This window comes from Enhydra lutris, unplaced genomic scaffold, assembly GCF_002288905.1.
Source record: "Enhydra lutris kenyoni isolate GAN:26980312 unplaced genomic scaffold, ASM228890v2 scaffoldscaffold7, whole genome shotgun sequence".
Lineage (NCBI taxonomy): Eukaryota > Metazoa > Chordata > Mammalia > Carnivora > Mustelidae > Enhydra > Enhydra lutris.
Window position 1 is genome coordinate 28325112 of NW_019154091.1, and position 23795 is coordinate 28348906.

Genomic DNA, 23795 nt, shown 5'->3' on the forward strand with positions numbered 1-23795 from the left:
ATTGAGACTACATCAAAATAGAAAGCTTCTGCACAACAAAGGAAACCAACAAAACTGAAACATAAGGAAACCAACAAAATTAAAACATAATGTACCAAATTGGAGAGAATATTTGCAAATGACAAATCTGATAAAGGGTCAGGATCCAAAATATAAAGAACTGATAAAACTCAACACCAAAAACCCTACAAATAATTAAATTAAAAATGGGCCTAACACATGAACAGATATTTCTTTAAATACACAGATGGCCAAGAAACACATGAAAGATGCTTAACATTGTTCATCATCAGGGAAATGCAAATCAAAACCACAGTGAGATATCAACTCACACCTGTCAGAACGGGTAAAATAAAAAAACTCAAAAAAAAAAAAAAACAAGTGTTGGTGAAGATGTGGAGAAAAAGGAAACCTCATGCACTGTTGGTGGGAATGCAGACTGGTGCAGCCACTGTGGAAAACAGTATGGAGGTTCCACCAGAAGTTAAAAATAGAACTACCCTACCATACTTGGTATTGACCCTAAAAATATGAAAACACTAATTTATGGGGATATATGCACCCTTATGTTTATTGCAGCATCATTTACAAATGCCAAAGTATGAAAGCAAGCAGCCCAAGTGTCCATCGATAGGTGAATGGGTAAAGAGGAATTAGTATCTATGTCTATATCTATATCTATCTATATCTATATCTATCATCTATCTATATCAACCATAAAAGGAATGAAATCTTGTCATTTGCAACATGGATAGATCTAGAGAGTATAATGTTAATCAGAGAGAGAAAAATACTATATGATTTCACTCTTATGTGGAATTTAAGAAAGAAACAAAGAGGGAAAAAAAAAAAAGAAGAAGAACAAGACAAACCAGAAACAGACTCCTAAATATAGAGAACGAAGACATGGTTACCAGAGGGAAGGTAGGTAGGAAGATGGGTGAATAGGTGAAGGGAATTAAGAGTACACTTGATGAGAACTGAGTAGTATTTGGAACTGTTAACTCCCTGTATTGCATACCTGATTAATACAGTATTGTATGTTAACTACACTAGGATTACACTTTTAAACAAACTGAGGGTTTCAGAGCAGAGGGGGGCAGGGGGGTTGGGTAACCCAGTGGTGGGTTAGCCCAGTGGTGGGTATTAAGGAGAGCACACACTGCATGGAGCTCTGGGTGTCACACCCAAACAATGAATCATGGAACGCTACATCAAAATCTAATAATACGCTGTACAGTGACTAACATAATAAAAGAAACTTTAAAAATAAATAAATAAATAAAGTCTAAAAAAAAGAATATATCATAATTTGTTTTAAAAAAATGCTTGAGATCTATTACCAGATAATCCTGGACGCAGGTATCATGTCATCATTTGTGTGATGTTCCTTGTTTCCTTCTTTCACATGTTTTTCAAAGATCACCCTAAGTTCCCAATTGCTACTTCCTCCATGGAGCAGTAGGAGACTGTGAGCATATCACCCAGAAGTGATCACTCCTTTAAAACAGTGTTTAATGTGCTCTTAAAACACCTAACATTTATATTAGAAAAACTTTAAATATTTTAGACCAATGTATTACATTAGATAAAATCTTACACTAGATAATTGTGAGATTATAGTCTCTCTCTAAATTCTAAGGCATTTGAGGAGATCCTATTAAATATTATAGTTCATATGTTTAATATAATACACCAGCATAGTAGGTTCCTCATAAACATTCACTTAATGAACAAATGAAATACATGCATTTCTAACAACTATAAAAAAGTGTGTTTTATACATGAATGTTGTTTTTAACAGATTACTTGCTCTCAACATCATGAAGCTACATTTATCCACAATTCTTTGTATGTCCTTTATCCATTTAATCATCAAAGTGACTAAATTTAATATTAATATGCAACCTTCATACTTAAAACCATATGGTGTATATTGGAAGGAGGATTCTAGATTACAATGATATTAGTTACCCAAAGAAAGCTAAGGAAGAGTATGTTATAGAGAAAGATAAAGTGGAATGAAAACAGAGTGGAAAACTTCATCAGAATGGACTTGAATTAAACTTGGGACACATTTTTTACTTGGGTATATGGGTATACATTTCCAATAAAATCAGTCCTTAACGATATGTTTTAAACTGAGGTGAAACTAAGGGAAAATGGGTATATCCTGAATTAACTACTTTTCTAGTCTAAAGTCTCAGTTCAATATCTTTTGTCCCCTGAATGTCATGATAGATGCTGATCTGTCACGGAAGGGTCATGTAATAACAGAAAATATTGATTAAGCACTTACTGGGCCCAGGACTATACAGAATAGTTATTACATAATCTCATTTCATACTCAAAATAAAACTCTAATTTAGGTACCCATTTATCTACACTTTGTAGTTGGTGAAATTATGAAGATGGTAACTTGTTCAGAGTTACATTTTTGTTGAAGCTAGGACTAACATTCATCTTAAATCTAGAGTTAATGATCTTAACCACTATAATTTTATAAACTAAACACTAGGGAAGGGGGGACAATTTACTTTTAACAAAATAAATATTCCTTAAGCTTATTTTGGTCTAGAGAATAGAATACTATAAAAAGTAAAATAAATAATATCAACTTTAAGATAGCCACACTAGAAAACACTCTATTCTTCTTGAGAGAAATGTGCCCATCTTTAGTGGCAACTTGACCATGTGTTTCACTGCTATTTATCATGTGTACAATCATGGACTCAATAATCAAAGTTCTAAAAATATATATTCGTAAACAACAAATAAATAATAAAAACTGCATGTATAAAAATTTTCTTAATAGAGTTATTCATAAGTGAGAATTTGAAAACATCCTAAATTTCCAATAATATAAATATGTTTAAGTTAATTACGATATATATAGCCATACAATCATATAGTAGAGAGCATTTCAAAACTATTTTACAAAGATAGGGAGATAAAATATATAAATATTGGAAAGGAAGAAATAATGCTACTGTTATTTTTAAAAGACATTACGATGCTTGTAGAAAACCCTAGAAACTATTTAAAAACTGTAAGAAATAATAAACAAATTTGGCAAGGTTGCAGGCATAAGGTGAATATAGAAAACTCAAGGATATTTCTAAGTATGAAGGGTTGACATTCTCTTTCTTAAAGGGTCAGACAGTAAATATTTCAGGCTTGCAAGCTACACAGTCTCTGTCACAAAAATTTAACTCTTCCTTTGTAATGAAAAAGAAACCAGAGACGATATATAAGTATATGGGCCTGGCTACGTTCCAATGAGAGCTCATTCACAAAAGCTAGTGCCTGGCACATGGGCCACAGTTCATCAATCCATGATATATGTGTGTGTATATAATTATGCAACTAACAACTCCAGTGCAAAATTAAAAAAAAAAAAACAACTTTATTTATAATAACTAACAGATAATATATGCAGGAATAAATTTATTAAGAGATGTGTAAGATCTGCACACTGCAAACTACAAAGCATAGCAAAGGAAAACTTTAAAAGACCTGAACAAATGAGGAGCTAAGCCACAGACATGGCTATCAAGATGGCAATTCTCTCCAAATTGATTTATATTCTTAAAGTAATCTCAACCAAAATCCTAAAAGACTTATTTTAAAGTTATAGTAATAAGATAGTATGGTATTGGCATAGCAATAGACTTATAAATCAATGGAACAGGTTACAGAGTCCAAAAAATAGATGTACAACTTACACAGTCAACTGATTTTTGACAAAACTTCCATGGAAAGTCAGAGGAAAATGAAGTCTTTTTACCAAATGGTGCTGCAATGTATCTGCAATGAAAACAGCTAAAAATAACCCCTACCTTACATCAGTCACAAAAACTAACCATGGGTCACAGACTATATAAAAGAGCTAAAATTATCGGTCTCCTGGCCAAAAATGTAGAAGAAAAATTTTGTGTTATTGAATTTAGCATTGATATCATAAATAAGGCATAAAAAGCACATACTATGAAAGAAAAAATTAATAAAATTGACCTCTTCAAGATTAAAAACATTCAATTTTGAGAGACAAGTCAAGAAAATAAAAAGGCAAACCATAAACCTGGAGAAAATTTTGCAAAACATATATTTGAATAATGGGCTTGTATCAGAATATTTAAGGAATTCTTGTTGTCAATAATAAGACAACCAAAATTTTTAAAAAATGGACAAAAGATTTGAATAGATAATTCACAAAAGAAGATATACAGATGTCAAGTAAACACATGGAAAGATTCTCAACATCACTGACTGCCAGAGGAGTAAAAATTAAATCAATTATAATAAAAGGCCTTACATGACCAGTACTCTTTTAACTCCATAAACTCATCTCATCCTGCTTTGCCCCTTATCATTCCATTAGAGCCACATCCATCTGTTTTCTTTCTCTTGAACATACCAAGTACCTTCCACCTCAGGACCCTTGCACTTGCTATTCCTCTGTCTGGAATGCTCTATTCCTGGATAGCTCCCTTATTTACTTCTTTTAGGTCAGCGTCAACTGCTCAGATGTCAACTGGAAAGTGAGAGCTTCCCTCACTGCCATATTTAAAATAAATTCCTTCTCTGTACCACTTCTCTAAACACTCCCATTCTTTGCTTTACTATTTATTTACTGTAAAAATAACACCATCTAAGATATATTTGTTTGAGTGATAATCTGACTGCAGTCACTCTACACTGCAAGCTCATGAAACAGGGACTTTGGCTCTTTTGGGGTGGGGGGGTGGGGGGTGGAGACTGGTTCTTTTGTTCACTATTATTCACTCCCCTGTCTTGTAACACTACCTGGTATACAGTAAGTGTTCATTAAATATTTGTTGAATAAAGAAATTTGCATTACAGATAAGTCATCTGGGATCACCACTCCATCCCTATCTACATATATTTGTAACATCTATGTGTTTTCAAATGTAAAAAGCTGTTATTACAAAACTAGAACAGAGTGCTGACCAACTTTGTGTTACAGAATTTTCCATTTGTGAATTATTTGTACTAACAAGCATCAAAAATTATAATAAAGAAAGCCACCCCACTAAAAGCTCTTTGAAGTGCTTCTCATTCTTTTCATTAGTTCCATTTGCCTGTTTATGAAAGATGCTCTCACATCACTTATCTGTTAGGGATAAGGAGAACTCACAGTTCATTTTAATATGTGTATGCACTCTAGAAACCAATTAACTTACCTGCAATAAAAAGTACACAATCAATGATAATAGCATATACAAACAGGTAAGTAACTATTGAAAGATTTTCCTACTAGTTTCTATGCATTTTTATGATAAAATTTAGACTAAAAAAATAAAGAACGTATGTTTCTACCTTCCTCTTAATGTGTCATATCTTTGAAGTATGTGACTATTTGAAAATTTCTTCATCAAACACTTATAGCCTTCTATTGTTACATGTGATAATTATTTAATATGTTACTCATGTGTATAAAATATTTATCTCAGTAATACCTTCCTTTCACTAAGAGAAATCACTTGAATTTATTTTAACTAAACATTGGCTATGATTCTCCAATTTCAAAATTCTTATCACTTTTCTTATATTAAGCATGACAAAATAATCTTTCTGAATCCAAAGACAGTGATTCCATCATATGAAATAAGTCTCATGGATCTATCTTTGTTCTCCACCCACCTTTCAAACATGTATCTATCATTTACCTATTAGTCAACAAACTCATTAACTTTCATACTGTATATATGATTTATTGAAATACCCTACATGTTACTTCAGCATTTATTGAGACACAAATTTTCATATGGATTTCTCAACTCTGCGCACATACTCTGAGAAATAACTGAGAGTCTATCAATGTCAAAATTTGAGAGAATGCAGTGGCATTTAAAAAATGGATAGGAAACCTAAGAAACTACAAAGATGGAAATTTTAAAATCTAGTAAGCTAGGAGGCAAGGGGTCTAATAGGTCTGCACAATAACTATCTTTCTGTAATGGTTTTAGTCTCACTATTGGTGGAAAAGGGAAAAGTGACATTTCCCTCAATCTGGCATGGGTAAAATTCATGATCTGCCCCCAACTTATGCAATTAACTTCCAATACATTTGCACACGGGGAATGCAAAACCAACTACTTTCACCTGCAGTCCTTTCTACTTTGGCATTTCTGATAGCACTCCCAAGAACCCTCCACTAATTTAGAGTGTGTTTAAGTTAGCACCCATCTGAAACTCTGATACTCAATCATTATTCTCTTCAGGGCCTATTAGTCTTACTTGAGTTTGTCCCATATAGAGTGCAAGACCAACACTTCCTTATTACAAACTCTATTTTCTCCTCTTTCAGTTAGCATAACCACCTGGTGACCTGGAGAGTTGATACTGAACTGTTCAATCCTCATCCTAATTAGGTAAATCAGCTAAACAACAGGAAACTTCTGCCTACTTCCCTTTGGAGGCTCCAGTGAATGGCACTTAGGCCACTCCTTGTTTAGGAAGGAAAAAATCTGATCTGAGAGTCAAATGTGGTCTGATTCCACAGGTCCCAGCACTGCTTTTTAGCTTCTGAGTTGGCCTGTGTTCATATCTTTCAATAACATTAAAGGCAGCTTTGGCGCAGCTGTAATGAGCCAGGTTTTCCTAATCTGATGTTTTCTTACATCCAAAATAGTGAAGACCTCTTCACTGGTACTCCATTCCACGTAAGGGCATCTGAAGCATTCCACACATAATGGTTCAAATTGCATGCAATTAAGGAAGAACATCATGTATTTCAAATCATCTCCCAAAGGCTTTAAGATTTGCCTCATAAGCAAGAGTGTGTTAATTTGAATTAATCACTCACCTTCATTGCACATAATGTTAGAACTAAATTTCTTTTCCTTTCCCCTCTTCTCCAAATTATTCCTGCCTCAAATACAAAAATGAATATTCTATATTTTTCATGACAAGGAGAAACCACTGTAAAATGCCTACTTTTCATTACCTTTATCCAAGTTTCTTTACCACAGTAGTGCTACAATTTAGGTAAATAACTGTTGAGGTCCAGAACAGACTCTTTTGAGTTCTGGGAGAAACACAGGAGCAGCTCTTACTTTATCACTGGCTGATTAGCATGTTTGTTAAGAAAGATGACGATCAGAAAGGCCCCTTTGCATCTGTGTTCTAAGGTAAGAAACTATCATAAAATAACCTTAAGCAGTAAATAATTAATGTAAAACCAGTATTAATACTTATATTCATACAGTCTTCATTTTAACAACTTCTTTATCATTTATCATAATAAAGATGAAAGGAGCCAGAGTATACATAGCTTGTTGTGAAAATTAAGCCTTTACATTAACAAGCCAAATACCAGAAGGATTCATTTAATTTTTCCACACACTGAATCTACCTCAAAGTTCTCATTTTCTTCTTTCTTATCACATACTCCTTGCTGAAGCAACCTCTTTACTTTTCCTTTCTTTTCTTTATCTTTCTTGGTTTCTGATTTCCTTGACCTCACAGAGTAACCACAAAACCTGAGGCTGGGATGCCTGGGTGGCTCAGTCGGTTAGGCGGCTCCCTTTGGCTCAGGTCATGATCCCAGGGTCCTGGGATCCAGTCTGCAGCGGGGAGCCTGCTTCTCCCTCTGCCTGCTCTGCCTGTCACTCCCTCCACTTGTTCTCTCTCTCTCTCTGATAAATAAATAAAGTCTTAAAAAAAAAAAACCCGAAGATACCCCTCAGTTAACACTTGTTTCAGATAGCTCAATTGTTCTTGCCTACCTGTGTTATCAATAGATTTGCGGATTATTCCAGGTGTAGAGGCCAGATTAATTTGCAAGAAAATTCTGCCATGCCTTAGACCAGAAAAAACTACTGAATACCTTGTAGATCAACATGCATATGCATGATTGACAGATGCCAGTCTACTCATTGGAACATAAAGGTCCTTCCTAATTACATGAGAACCCTCCAGTACTTTCCCATGCTTGGGAAGATTTCGGAGACACCCAGATTATGAGGCTTGTTTATAGCTGTCAGGTGGGATATCTAAAACAGTAACATATTTAATAGTAAGAATAAAAAAAATGGTTTTGAGTCCTTATAACTGATTCCCTGACATCCTGATTGCTGAACGGTCACTCTTGACTCCAGGATCCACAGAAAACCATGCTTCCTGTTATTACGGATGCCTAGTCTCAGACCTCCCAGCCTCAAACGAGTACCTCTCTGCCTAACCTGATGCCATAAATAGCCTCTGGGACTCAAAACCAGCAGTTTTCACATTGTTGTGTGTGTTGGAATCATATGCAGTGCTTCACAGAATGCAGATTTCCAGGCAGCCTGGGGAATATGCAATTTTTAATAAAATATTTCCAGAGATTCTGATGCAGGTGGCCTTTCAGAGCACACTCAAAGGAGCACTGTACTTGAACATGCAAAAGATTTCTAGCAAGCTGCAGAAGGGATAACTCAAATTCATAAAAGGAGAAACACTAAGATAAAACAATCTCAGTTCAGGAATCCCAGATCAGAGGAATAGTCAGGCCTTTAATTTAAAAATATGCCTTACGAATATCTATTCAAGGAAAATTGGTGGTATATAAATGGCATTTTGGAGGGACCTCTGCCTAAGTAAGTTATTTTTAAATTCTTAGGAAGGTCAGAGAGCCTAGGGCAAATTCTTATGGAATCTCAGGCTTAGGTTTCAAAATTCTTACAGAAATAAAAGGAACACAATTGGTGTTAAATATGACCAGACAGTACTACACACACTGTAGTGTGAATTATAAAAATTATTTTTAACGTGTGAGATACTAAGGAGCATAAATATATAAACTTATTCAAACAAATCTGTACTTGCTTTGGAAATTCAGACTATTCAATCTTTAAAAAGAATGGCAAATCCATGCAACCTACAAATATCACCCACACTTTTGCAACTCAAGAGTGAAAGCTGTTTGTCATGAAAATGGCACAAATCTACAGAATGTCAAGACGTCTCTCTCCCATCTGCTACTCAACACTGTCAGACATTAGGCACTAATAGTAAAGCATTTTTACCTACAGAGTTGAAATTTGGCAGCAGAAGGTTACAAATACGCCCTTGATTTAATGCAGTTACAACTTAAGTTTCCAAGAAAGTTTCCTCCTCAAGAGCCACAGGCCTTCCCCCTAATTCTTCAGGAGGATTGTACTTCTCGGAAATACCTCAGATGATAGTTCCACCCACGTCCTTATCCCAGGGATAGTCTGTGACTCCAACCTTAACTGATTTCTAAAAGAAAGCGCAACAGAATGTGTTACCTTATGTTAACCTTGAGCAAATCAGGGTATGCCTACAGGAACAGTCTAGCATGAAAATTCAGGAATATACTTCGGGCTTTTACTGGGCTATCATAGGAAGAAAGCCGAAGACACTGAGCTCTCATTACAGTAAAATATCCTGAAAATGCTCTCAAAGTATTTTTAACATTTATTGGTGGCAAAGTGTTGCATAAACTAAGACTAATTTAAAGGTCTTTCAGAAATGAATTTTAAAGCAATTGCATGCAGAAAGGTGTAGAAGGAGAGGGTTCTAAGGTGATTTTTTGTATGTCTCAAGAGAAGCATTAGCTGATGATGACAAATTGATTACGAGAATACTTCCTTAGCCTCAGAGATGTGAAGAATGTTGTGACTTTGCAGGGATGGCCATGAGGTTCCTAAATGGACTCACTGCGAGTCACTCCTCATAGCGTGGAAATATCTGCATCAGTTAGAAAGTCTGAGAGGATAACTACAAGCTAATTTTAATAGCTTTTGGTCAATGGCAGAAGATTGGAAGCATAGAGCCAACAATAATTCTTATTTTGCAATAAACAATTTTATCACTTTCAGGACCGCATAAATATTTAATTGTAATCCTCTTGCATACACATTCTCATGGCTTAGCAGAAGATAAATAAGAATATAATCATACATGGATACTTCTCCCAAATGAGCCTAATACAAACAACTAAAGAATCATCCTTCTCTCAGTGAGTACAATATAAAATACACTTTAGTCAGTATTCTATTATTATTAATGACTCTCATGATTCCCTTATAAAACACAAGTAAGAAAGGAAAATATTAATGCTGAGATTTTACAGTACTTTAAAAAGGGAAAGGGATAAAGAATTCTGAGTAAAGAATTCCAAAACTAGACATCTTTCATAAAATCGGAATTTATAAAGCAGAAGACAGTATCAGAAGGACCCAGGATCTTTAACCAGCTTTTGCATGGCAGTGTTCAGCAGAAGTGAGGTAGTCTTGTTATCTCTGGAACACAATGGGAAATCAGGACAAAAGGTCCAGCCTCCCACCAATTTCTCACAAAAGGTGTTTAAGTCATTCCTTCTCAATTTCACCTATGAAAGGCCAGCATATTACCTTTAAACAACTAGCCATCAAAGTATGAAAAGCTTATCAGGATGGAATTGCTTTTCAGGCACATCAGGCTCTTTTCTGCATTGACCGAAGAAAGATCAACACATGTTTTGCAGGAGTAGCTTTAAACAAGGTACAGGAGAGCAATCAAGAAGTCATAAAAGAACTTTTTCTTAGAATTTTATTTAAATTCAAGTTAGTTAACATATATTGTTTTCTTAGTTTCAGAGGTAGAATCTAGTGAGTCATCACTTGTATATACCACCCAGTGCTCATTACAAGTGCCCTCCTCCATGCCCATCACCCAGTTATCCATCCCTTTGCCCACCTCCCCTCCAGCAACCTTCAGTTTGTTCCCAGGACTTAAGTTTCCTATGGTTTGCCTCCCTCTCTGTTTTTATCTTATTTTCTTTTTCCTTCCCTTCCCCTATGTTCACCTGTTTTGTTTCTTAAGTTCCACATATAGGTGAAATCATATGGTATTTGTCTTTTTCTGCCTGACTTATTTCACTTAGCATAATACCCTCTAGTTCTATCTATGTCATTGCAAAGGGCAAAATTTCATTCTTTTTGATGGCTGAGTAATATTCCTGTGTGTGTGCACATGCATGCACACACACACACACACATGCACATACCACACATAGCAGAACATCTAAACAAAATCATGATGGAAGTGGTTCCGCAAGGAGATTACTACTACTCAATTTGTAAATACTATTAGAGTGATTTTAACAATGTTGTTACTAGTCCTGAAAGCAGGGTTCAGAAATGAAAACATGTAAGAGTAGAATTTTGGATGTTCTCATAATTTGCTTCTTCATGAGCCATTATATTTTCACTAGTTCATAAACTGAATTTACAGTTTTCCTAATGTATCTTAGATTTATAAACTCTGAAACAAGTAGATAAAAATGTATCTATTAATTTTTTCAACTCACATATGCATCAAACACATATTAAGCACTACTCATGACTGCTCACTGGTAGAGCACTTCTGCTTGTGACATTCATAATCTCCAGATACAGGTCCTTATATTTGTTGTTAATATAACACTAATATTTTAAATGAAATAACTGCTATTTTATTCCTTAGCGAAGTTTTTAAACTAAGTTATAATAATGTGCCCTTCTTAAGGCTTTTTAAGTGATTGGATCCTTAATTGAATAGCCTATAACAGAAGTTTTTAAAATATGTAATGCAGGCCAAAAAAATTATTATATTAATAATGCAACAAATTGGCATGTGTTCACCATAACTGAAAGTTCCAGAAAAATTGCCACTAAATAAATAAATCAATGCAGAACTGCCCAGGGCAAAGATGATGATGATGATGATGACAAGATAATGGTGATGGTGATAATGATGATAACTTATCTCTGAATTCTTTTGGAAAATTAACACATTTTCCAAATAATTTTCACGTATTTTGAATATTTTCAAACAAAATACTATGCAAGTCCATGATCAAGTGATACATCCTTTTATAGCTTAAAACTGCACTGAGTATATTAATAGCTTTAAATATACAAATGCAGTGGTAATTACACTTCTTGTTGCAAATCTTCTAGATTTTCAGTTTCTCTCAATATTAAGCTAACAAATGGCTTCAGTAAGAGTTCTATTTTCTCTAGCTGCTAATTCTACTCTTTCCCGATCCCTGCTTTACTCAGGGTGAAGCACAAGTCATGACTATCCTAACAGCTCTCAGCAGAAGTCCATCCTTTCGCAGTTCGCACTCTTCCTACTCTCATTCTCCTACTTTTAAACATTTAATGGATTTTCCTAGGAAACTCAATCTTCTAATATTGTTTGCCATATGATGTCCTCCATAATATTCCTAAGCCTCATTAATTCTTTACTTCCCAATGCTTTCATAATATTTTATTCATAGCACTTATATACTGAATATAATTAATTACATACTGTGTATCATCCCTGCTAGACTGTGAATTCATTGAAGACAAGGACTGCATCTTGTTCATTTTATGTCACCCAATCTAATAATGCTTTATCAAAGCAAAAACCAAAACCAAACATGAACATCCATCAACAACAAAAATCTAGGCATTTTCATCACTAATTGCAAAGTTTGAGTCGTAACACAATGGATCCTTATGCACAAGCAATGAAAATCAGAGTACACTTGGATAAGGCAGTGTCATTTCCTATAGAAGCACATACCATAAAAAATGGGGCAAAAATATAACATGACCAGAATTCATGTACATAAAATCATAAAGCTTGACTTGGGGACCTGAATAAATGGGGAGAAGTAGCATGTCTTAATATAGAAAGCTTACATTTGAAAAGATGTTAATTCTTTAAAAATTAATTTATAAATTCAATGCATATCCGGTCATAACTATAGCAGGATTTTTAAGTCGACTTTGTCAAATTGATTCTAAATTTATGTTGAGAAAATATGTAAGGTTTTGAACAAAAATTTTATAAATACTTTTTCAACCATAACACACTATAAAGCTAAATAAACTAATTAGAATACAACAGGAGCTCACAAAAGAACAAAGGACCAATTAAACAGAAATCAATTCCCTAAAATATGACTTTTATTAAGATAAACATAACATTTCAAATGTATGTATAAGGAACTCCTTTTAAATCAGATGGAAATAATTGGTTAAAAATGTATTAAAATGAGGGGTTCCTGGTGGCTCAGTCAGTTAAGAATCTGACTCTTGATTTTGGCTCAAGTCATGATCTCAGGGTCATGAGATTGAGCCCTATGTCAAGCTCTGAGCTCAACAGAGGGGAGTCTGCTTGAGATCCTCTCTCTTTCCCTCTGTCACTCCCTCCTATTCTCTATTTCATAAAAATAATTAAATCTTTTAAAAAATATATTAATGTGAAAGAAAATTAGACCCCCAACTCCATTCTGTGCACAAAAACTAATTAGAGGAGGAAGGGCTGAGTAGATAGATGTAAAAGCAAAATAGCATTTTAAAAAACAGAGTATTTTCAAAATCTTCAGATAAGAGAAATTCTTCTAAATGAGACAGAACCAGAGAACTAGGAAGTTATAAAAGGGATGACTAGACATATAAAATAAGTGCTTTTGAATGATGAAATACATCACAAAGTAAAAAAAAAAAAATTGACAGTGTCAAGAGAAAATACTGTAAAATTGTACATTACAAAAAGAATTAATAACTTAATACATATAAAATATATAAGAAAATATACTAGGAAAAATATCTTACCCTTTTTCTGTTAGGTTTTTAATCCTTTTTTAAAAATCAGGTAATAATTCACAGAAGAAAAAATACAAATAGCAAATGTGTATGACAAAGACGAACAAGCTAATTTAACTAGTACGGTAGCAACTTACATTTGCTACCAGGCTATCAAAAACTTAAAAGATATATATGATTCATCATCATGGAGGGTTTGAGGAGATCAGACCCTCTCACACAAGGTTGATGGAGGGCTAAAATGGTAAAGCTTTTGGAAAACAATTTGTAATATTTATCAAAAATTTTATACCTTGTGAACCCAAAATTCCACTTGCAGGTATCTATCCTATCAAAATATACATAGGCACAACAAAGACTACTCAAGGGTACTCATGGTAGTCTTACTTATAATAATGAAAAATTAGAAACAATGGAATAAAGCTCCCCAGTCTAATTTATAGAAATGAGTCTGAGAAGAGAATACATTTCTGTAAAATTAAAAAAAAAAAAATCAAACTCTATGGAAATGTAAAGAAAAAATGGCTGGATTGATACACATAAAATATTGACAATTTTATTTGTGAGGAGGATAAACATGATGGGAAGGCATAGAAGAGAGTAAAAGAAATTTTTCACATTGTATTGCTCTTTTGTTTTATTCTTTTACAATTAGAACTAATTCATGTGGCTTTTATGTATTTAAAAAACAACTCCAATAAGAGTACCCAAGAATATGTTGACTTAACTGTACAAAAAATGGTAGGCATGAAAGTTTATAGTTTGAATAATTAGTAATTATCACCAATTCATGCAACAAATAAATACTGACAGAGTTTTGCACTAAAGACTAAATGTGAGAGTAGTAATACAAGGATGAGACAAAGCCCTATCTTCAAAGTTACCAAAAAATCATCAGGGATGCAGAAAGGGAATGAACTACAAGGTGACAATTGCCAATTGCTACAATTCAGACACACAGGATGTTATCTTATCCTTACTGGAGAAGACAGATTTCAGGCATGGGAGTGCAAGTGAAATTTTTTTTTTTTTTCTTTAGTGAATAGTAATACTCCCAACATATAAGAGGGAATGCAAGTGGGAAGGAATTCACATAATGGGCAAAGTCACTCTGACTTGAGGTCATGGGCTCTGCTGTGCCATTGTTGGCTGTTGAGTCTCACCTCTGCCCCTCACTTAAAAGTTGTGCAACCTTAAGCTAAGTGACTTAACTCCCCTTAATCTCTATGTCTCAGCTATAACATGGCTAATGTAACCATCCATTCTGAGGGTTTACTGAGAAAACTGCACAAGGCCATTCATAAGAGCCTCAGTAGAATACCTAGAACATAAGTTTTAATAAATATTTGCTTTTCTTCTACTTGCTATCTTTAAAGAAGCCAAGAAGAGCATGCTATGCTTCGGAAACTGAAAGGCTGATACAGACTAGTAGCAAAACTATGAAACTTTTCTAGGAAACAGTGACCCATGATAACCCTCACTTCCAAGTTAGGGCCAGGCATGTGCCTATAGAAATCTGATTTTTGTATTTAGTCACTTGCATACCAATGGGACAACTATCTCATTATCAGTAAAACAAATTTTAATACATATTCAACGAGATTTGCATTATTTTCCTGGTGAATTGTATAAATGATAATTAAATTATTTACTTCAAGTATGTAAGGCTTCCAAAACTGGAATTGAAAGCAATGTTTTGTCTTAGTTAAAAAGGAATTTAATTTTTGAAAAAAAAATAATTCATTCACCGGAAATAAATAAAATATTCCATTAAAAACTAATGTAATGCAGATGAGTCAAAGATCCTTTTCTTTCAATTTTCATCTGCCCTCCAACTTTAGGACATTTACTACTTATATGCTTTCTCATCACTGTTTCAAATCCGTAAGAATTCACATGAATATATGTATGTATTCATTATATATATGCAGTAATATTATATATTACTTATTAACATTATAACAAGTATTAGTAACATTAGGAATAAGTATTTGTTATTCATTTAGTAACATAATATACATATACATATATATATCAGCAGTAACAGTAATTTAATTAAAATAATTAATTTAATTATTATGATTAAAGAACCAGGCAATATAGAAAAACTGACAGGATTTGAAATGGTAGTTTTTTTTGTGTGTGTGTGTGTATGTATATATATATAATATATATCTACACTAATAATATTTATTATAATGAAAGAGTCAACAGCGTTGGGCTCTGTAGCCAGAATACCTGGACAAAGCCCTGGTCCTGTCAGTTACTACCTGTGTAAATTTAGGCATGATGCTTGACCTCTCTGAGCCTCAGTTCCCTTACCTATGATATGGGAATAATAATAACAATAATAATAATAATAAATCCACATATCTCAAAGGTTGTTGCCAGAATTAAATGAATAGCTACATATTCAACAGTTAGAACAGTGTCTGGGCCCTTAAGAGTGTTTATGTAGTGGATGGTAAGAGGTCTCTTCTAGTCCTCAAACCTTCACTTGTGGTGCTATCAACATAATTCTCTCTTTTTCCTGCTTCTCTTTCAATGCAATGTTACATTTAAGTACACTGTCTTACTGGCTTTCTGTCCTTTTTAAACTTCTATGTCAAAGTAATCTTCAGGTCATACTGAATACTTAGAGTTTTCATGTCTTATTATAGAATCAAAGCTACATCTTAATCATTACTCCATATATTGCTATCTTGGTGGGCCTTCTTCTAGCAATATTATTTCTAATTTTCTGCCCAATAACAATGGATTATTAAAATTAAAACTGTACTTGGATGTGGAACAATTCAAAATACTAAAAAGACTGAGTTTATTTTACTGTTTAATCTCAACATTGACTAAATAGCTTGAGTTTATAATCAATATTATTTTAAAGAAATAACTGTTTCAACGACTATTCCAAGGAATAACTCATATTAGCATTGTAAGTCTAATGATGAAAATAATATAAATATTACCATAACAAGTACAACTAGAGGCTTCTGCTGTAAGATTGATATACATTTTGTCCAGAACAGCTTTACTCCGTGGAATATTTATTTCTGTCTTGCAGCACAAGCTTCTCATAATGAATCACATTCAAAAAACATTAAAAAAAGATATACGAGTATATGTTGGGAAAAAAAATTGCTGTTGCTTGAAGGTATTTTCCATCAAAAATTAAATATAGCACAATGGTCATTTTGTAGAGTTCATTAATGAAATTGGGAAGGCATTATTAATCTCCAGTGTTAAATTGCACTTACAGTGAAAATTGATCAAGCTTCTCCTGATTCAGAAATACCCCATGGCTACTATTGATCAAGTGTTTGGGACAGTGATTATAATTCATATCCAAACACCAAAAAAAATGAGATAGAAATTGTTCTTAAAAGGTTTCTTATCCAAACATGTAATATTTAGCTTAATAGAGGAAGCCTTACGGACACAGTTTTCTTGTGAGGATCTACCGGAAAACATACCTGGCCAGGCTGAAGGCATCGTCAATCAAACCTGCTCTGTTACTGACAGAGAGAACCTATGAGATCAGAAAGAAAGAAAGAAAAAGAAAGAAAGAAAGAAAGAAAGAAAGAAAGAAAAGGAAAGAAAAGAAAGAAAAAAAGAATCAGGATTAAAATGGCAGGTGTTGACCTCTTGAAACAGATGTTTGATGAGTAAATCCAGTTTACCTCATGGTTCCTGATTAATTGATCAATTAATAATCGCCAATTCCTTAAATCATAGTTGACTCTAAAATAGCCAGTTTGATTGATATTCCCCAGCAACCAGCTTCCTTTGTCCAAAGTTATTCTGTGGTGCTCTGCAAACAACATTTTTGGGGGTAAAACAGATTTTAAATTTATGGGTTAAAATTATATGAAGTATATTTTCTAAATAATGGATATTAGAGTACCAATAATAAAAAGAGAACACCATCATAAATACCTAATTGAAATTTAATCTTTAATCAATTCATCACTATATCTAGAATTCACAAGAAAACCTTCAGTTGCTTACTCTATTACCTCAGTTGTTTTCTTATAATTAACATTTTTTTCTTGATAAAACCTCATTACCTATACACAATGTTCTTCTCAAGATAAATGTCACCAAGAAATTGCCTATATTCATGTGACTTCTAGTTAGATTGTATTTAAATATGGGGCTAGAATAGAAGAAAAGGTTTTAGATGCATATTCTACTTATTTTATTCAGTAAGAAAGTGATTAAAACAACAGGACTCATTTATTTTAAAGTCACTATTGTTTCTTGCCTTTTTTCTTGTGCTTTTTTGGAAGTACTAATAAATAACAGTCTTTCCAGCATCATCAATAATGTTGGAAAAAGGAAACTCATTTATTTAAGACTCTAATATTTCCACATATAATTAGAACAAAGATAATAAATTCTGTTTATTGGAATCACTTTGGAAAATGGTAACTTGATTATATTCCCCAGCTAATTCAATTAAAGGAAGCCAGTAAAAGCAATCTTACAACTTATATATTTAACTCCTTCAAAATACGGTACAGATGGAGAACTCCATTCACTTTAATGTCAGCCTCTGTTGACTTCACAGAACCATAGCTTACAATTCTAATCATTTGTGGATGTCCTCAGGACCCATGGTTCACAGAAGTTACAAAATGTATTGTTTACTTAAAATTTATATTTTACATACACACAGACACACACACACACACACACAGAGCCCACACACACCAGTCTACCAATTTCCACAATGATTCAAAACCAGAAGATGCATCACAGAAAACATTTGTATCAGCTCTGATTGGGACACACAACCTCCAATTCTCACCTTATTATCCAGGTTTTTTGCACATCAGGCTACAAAACAAGTTTTCTTTTCCTCTGTCTTTCTGAAACACTGAATCTACATTCTCTTTCAAGTAGAAGCCACACAGGAAGAAGGTGTGACCACAAAAATTGAGTGAACATTAATGACTATTAATTGCTGAAATGGGGTGAGCTCTGAAATGGGGTGAACTTCTTAAGCTAATGCCTGTTACATTTTGCCAATTTTTATAAATGTACAGTAAAATAAAAAATGCACGTTGAACATAAAAAATCTAATCTTTTTTTTTTTAATCTAATCTTTAATGTTTCAAATAGCACATCAGTTTTTTGCCACTTTTATAAATAATATCTGTTGGAACAGATAAAGAAACAAGGCTCAGACAGGTTAATTGAATTGTCCAAGAAAGCTAGGGTGGTCCGTCTCAGGTCTCCTGACTTGGGTGTCCTTTTCACTACAATTACACTCTTATTGATACAAGATGGTATAGCACTTTTACTGTAATATATTTCTCACATTCTTACATCGATTTGAAAAAGAGGGACATAGCACTGGAAACAAGAATTAGAACTAGAGCCAGATAGCTAGATTTTTGTTCTAGTTCTCCTAGACTTAAATGTTTGAGCTTAGGCCACTCATATAATCTAAGGGCAAACTAATCCCATTTAAGTTTCCTTCCAACTCTAGGACTCAATGGAAGGAGGAACTGTTTTCCTCAGTGTAAAATTTTACCAGGCTTCATCTATGGTACTTAAAAAAATAAATCTATCAGATATTGCTTTAAAATATTAATAGTTTCCCAACTTTATGATTCTTTGTTTTGAGATAGTTTTCAAAACTTTAATGTGCTTATGTACACAATTCCTTTGAAGTTTTAGAATGTCACCCCCTTTTACAAATATAAAAATAAAAAATAATTAACAAAGGGTATGACATTTTAAAAAACTTAACCATCTAAAGCAAAATTTCAATTAATCATGTCCAAATTCAGTGAAAAAAATTTAAGATTAAAATATTGAGGATACTGTTTCTCTTGAACTGTCTTGAAGAATACGAGGATTTTTACAACAACACATGTTCAAGTTGTGATTAAATTCATGTGGGTTAGGTGCTCACTCTGACAGCACATATACTAAATTCACTTGGGTTAGGAGTAAATTCGATCATTGTGATCTAAGAAGTGTTATTTTTTTAAGAAATTACAATATGCAAGAATCAAGTTTAATATATGAATATGTAATTTAGGTTTTTACAATTCTGAAACAGTCATCAAATCCTATGATATTAAATCTGTTTTTTAAAAAGTTATTCTTGTTCACATTTTAGAGAGCTGGCACAATTTAACTTCATGTGATACACTTGGCTATAAATTGGTGATGGGCATTAAGGAGGGAACCTACTGTGATGAGCACTGGGTGTTATATGTAAGTGATGAATCACTAAATTCTATTCCTGAAACCAATATTACATTGTATATTAATTAACCAGAATTAAAATAAAAACTTGAAAATTCAAAGAATTTAAAAAAAAATTTTAAAATAAACTTACTGTATTCAACGGCTTACAGGTAGAAAAGAGACTAATTAAAATAGGAAAGCAATCCCTATACCTTCTATTTCATCTGATAAGAATAAAAAAGGCAAGCATCTATTGCTATAATTATGCTATTATTAAATTGATAACTAAAACCTGAAGGTTATTACTGTTCATGAATGTTTTTATGCCTTTGTTATAAATGAAATCTTTGGAGAAATGATTCCCTGAAAGATTTTGTAATAGATTTTTAAATGTCTTTTTCATTCTAGTTAATTATATCTTTAAAATGTTCTTCAAATTAACTAATGGTAAGCAATGAATTTTAAAGAGATCTTTTCCAATGGCTTAATGAGGTATGGTGTGTGATGTGTACCAAAATAAAAAGTATGGAAGTTATGTTTTGAGTGTTAGTAATAACAACTTAAAATTGTATGTAGAATGTATCCAAAATGGCACAAAATTTAGATTATATCAGGGCACAGAATAGTTGGAATTTTATAATATTTTGGGTTTATAGCCTATACTTTCTGAACAAAAAGAGGAAGATTAAGGCTTTCTTCTCTGTATTGGCCCGTTGCAGAAAAATCAGAATTTAAAACAAACAAAAAGTTAACCAAAGTAACGAGGGTAGCAACACATACTTGTTGCCTGTATACAAGTTGCTTGTATGTACGTGTATACTCAGGTACAACACATACTTGTTTTCTCACTGGACTTGTGTGAGAATTGAATTAGAAAATGCTCCATAGAACCTATAAAGAAACGTGTATGTATATAATGGGAACATGTTGAGTAATTAGCACATCAGCAAAGCAACCTGCCAAAATCTTAAAATTTTATGTGTGTGTTTGTGGTTTGGAGGGAATATGTTTAGGGGGAGAAAAAGCAAGCTCCTAAGACAATTTGGGCAACTTATTTCTCAAACCCTAACTTCCTCATTTGTAAAATGGAGATAAAAATAACTCATTCTAAAGGCTTGCAAGTCATATAAAACAATGCTTAAGACAAGCACTATATCATTACACTATTTTTAATGTTTACTTACAACTTCAGCATCAATTTCCCTTTTACTCTCAATCTTTTCTTTCCTAACATCTGGCATTAAATTTTTTCCCTTACATTACACATTCATTGTCACCCTACAAGTTGCTATATTTATAAACTTCTGCATTCTCAATATCTCAGTAGTAAAAACAAAAGAGATAAATCCTTTTACCTGCTTTTAGTAATTTAAAAGTTTATTTAAAAGCTATTTTAGGCTAAAATGAACTATACCTTAATCTGGAATTAACTCAATATTCATCTAATGGGTTTAAAAAATGGAAATTTGATTCAAATCAAATTTAGGTTTTTAATCGCCACGACTGTGCCTTAATACCTGGTGAGATCAAATCTATGTGACTGACAATGAAAAATTATAAAAACATCAATCTTACTGTTATAACTAAAAGGTAGACTTCTAAAATATAATGTTGGTAAGAATTGACTGAAATTTTCTTAATGTTTTTATGGAAAAACATTATTACTGATATTAGTTAACTATATTTTTTATCTTGAATGATTTATTTATTTTTAGAGAGGGCAGTAAGGGCAGAGGGAGAGAATCTGTACATGACCACCTGCTGAGCCATGGAGGTCAGTGTGGGGCTTGATCTCAAGACCCTGAGATCATGACCTGAACTGAAACCAAGAGTTGGACATTTAACCAACTGAGCCACCCGAGCGTCCCTAGTTAACTGTATTTCGAATAAAAGGAGATAAGAGTTAACAATCTTTTTTCCCCTAGTCTGTGCCTTGTGTCAGTTTTTTTGTCATCAGAATGAAGGACTTTAAGACAAAACTAAAGACAGAATGAGCCTGAACAGGGAAAACAGAATGGCTGTCTTTCTTTTAAGTCTCCTGGAAGCTTCTTCCAGATTTACATATTTATAAAGTTTTCAAGAAACATTTACTTTGTGTGGGCATTCCCCACAAAAGCGTCAACACTGCCACTGGGACCATGTTTCATCAGCCAGAAGACTGCTGTGATTAAATGGAAACTGACACACTGTAGATGGCACAACTCAGTATCATCTGAGGGTCAATATCAGTATCATCTCCCAGAGTTATGCACTGCACACACTAGGTAGTGTGCATGTCACATGTATTAATAAAGGTGACATTTCAGGTAAATGTATACTTTATAAAATCATGTTGTTATTATTCCTGATTAATAATGAGAGACTACAAATGGAAACAACCTCTCAAACACACCTGTGGTTATTGGTCAAGAAGAGCTGTGACACTATTCCGCATACTATGTGTGAAACAAGAGGATACCATGAATAAGAGCATACAGACAACTAGGGAGTTAGAGGAAATGGATGTGGGGAAAGTATCCAAGAAGAATCAGACTTGCCCTGGATCTGTTCTCTAAGAGTGATGTTTTGGCCTGATCCTGCCTTAATCAGTATCTTTGCTCTCTTGTAATTGTCCCATTGCCATTGTACCCACCAATGAGAAATGTTTTACTTGTGTTTCTGAAAACTGTTCTATTTCATGTTCCTAGCAATCCCATGGAGGATCTATTAGTTAGGTCACTAAGTTAACGACTCACTGTTTTCACTCATCATTTCATAGCAAATTATGTAGATCAACAAAACAACTACATGAGAGTAAAAAAGCAGTAAAAAAACAAATAATACAGTAAGTGAATTAAGAATCATGGTATAAATGCTAATTCTAAGAAATGAAAAGAATAGATTATAATAAGCAACTTTAAAAGGAAAAACACCAATAAATTTTAAAATAAGCATTTTAATTCATCACTACATTACTTGTGAATCTTTCGTACACAATGTATATAAATAAAAATGCACATTTTCAATAATATGTGATAATATGTTAAAATACAACATGAACATATGAATAAAAATCCAACTGAAAATACAAACATTTATATTTTTGGTAAGCTAGATTAGATTTTGCTTTAAGAACTTTTTCTTGTAAATATGTATTTTGAGCACTTACATCTCCCTTATAATAGCAAGACTGAGGGATAGACACAATGTTTGTTATTTGTTTATGCCTCACTTACTGCAAAAAAGAGTTTGTGGCTGCTTATAGTGGTTATGAAATAAGACAGTATCAATTAGCAGAATGGAAGAAAGGAGTTAGAAAAAACAAAATGTGGACATACTTGACCATCTAAATCTAAATAAAATGTTACATAAAAGATGATAATTGGCTTCTTCTCCAGTTCAATAGAAAACAGAAATTAAAGAGACCTGTTTCACATCTAGCATGAAGGATTCAGATTGGATTCAAGAAATAGCTTTCTGATAGTGAATTTAAATAGTTCGCTATCTTATTTGAAGATTTTTAGAAACAGAATAGAATCTCATCTTTCTCTGCTGCTTGAGAATTGACCCTAGTTTAGGTGATGCTTTGATGACCTATCAAGGCCCCTCCCTTCTGTCCCTATAATTATCTAATTTTATGGAGAATATCACCTTGTCCATTCTTTAAAGAGCCAGTCTGGCAAAAAGAAGATAGCAGGAAAATGGAATTAAAAATGGTGACCTCCCGGGGCACCTGGGTGGCTCAGTGGGTTAAGCCTCTGCCTTCAGCTCAGGTCATGATCTCAGGGTCCTGGGATCGAGCCCCGCATCGGGCTCTCTGCTCAGCGGGGGCCTGCTTCTCCCTTCTCTCTGTCTGCCTCTCTGTCTACTTATGATCTCTCTCTCTCTGTCAAATAAATAAATAAAAAAAAAACATTAAAAAAATGGTGACCTCTGTTTCATTATTTGGCATACTGTTCTATGGGGAGTTATGATTATAATTTAATTAGATTTGGGATTATAAAATGATACAGTTTAAAACAG

The 23795-nt window shown here is 33.4% G+C and overlaps 1 protein-coding gene across 1 annotated transcript in view; it reads right to left on the reverse strand.

Annotated features, from left to right (window-relative positions):
- LOC111142230 (thyrotropin releasing hormone degrading enzyme) overlaps positions 1 to 23795 on the reverse strand; it is a 380019-nt gene that overhangs the window by 63050 nt on the left and 293174 nt on the right. Inside the window, exons 11-12 of the mRNA XM_022495269.1 lie at positions 17270 to 17400; positions 17063 to 17118 (exon numbers count right to left, since the gene is read on the reverse strand). Coding sequence (XP_022350977.1) covers positions 17063 to 17118; positions 17270 to 17400 — 187 coding nt within the window. The remainder of the gene's footprint in view (positions 1 to 17062; positions 17119 to 17269; positions 17401 to 23795) is intronic.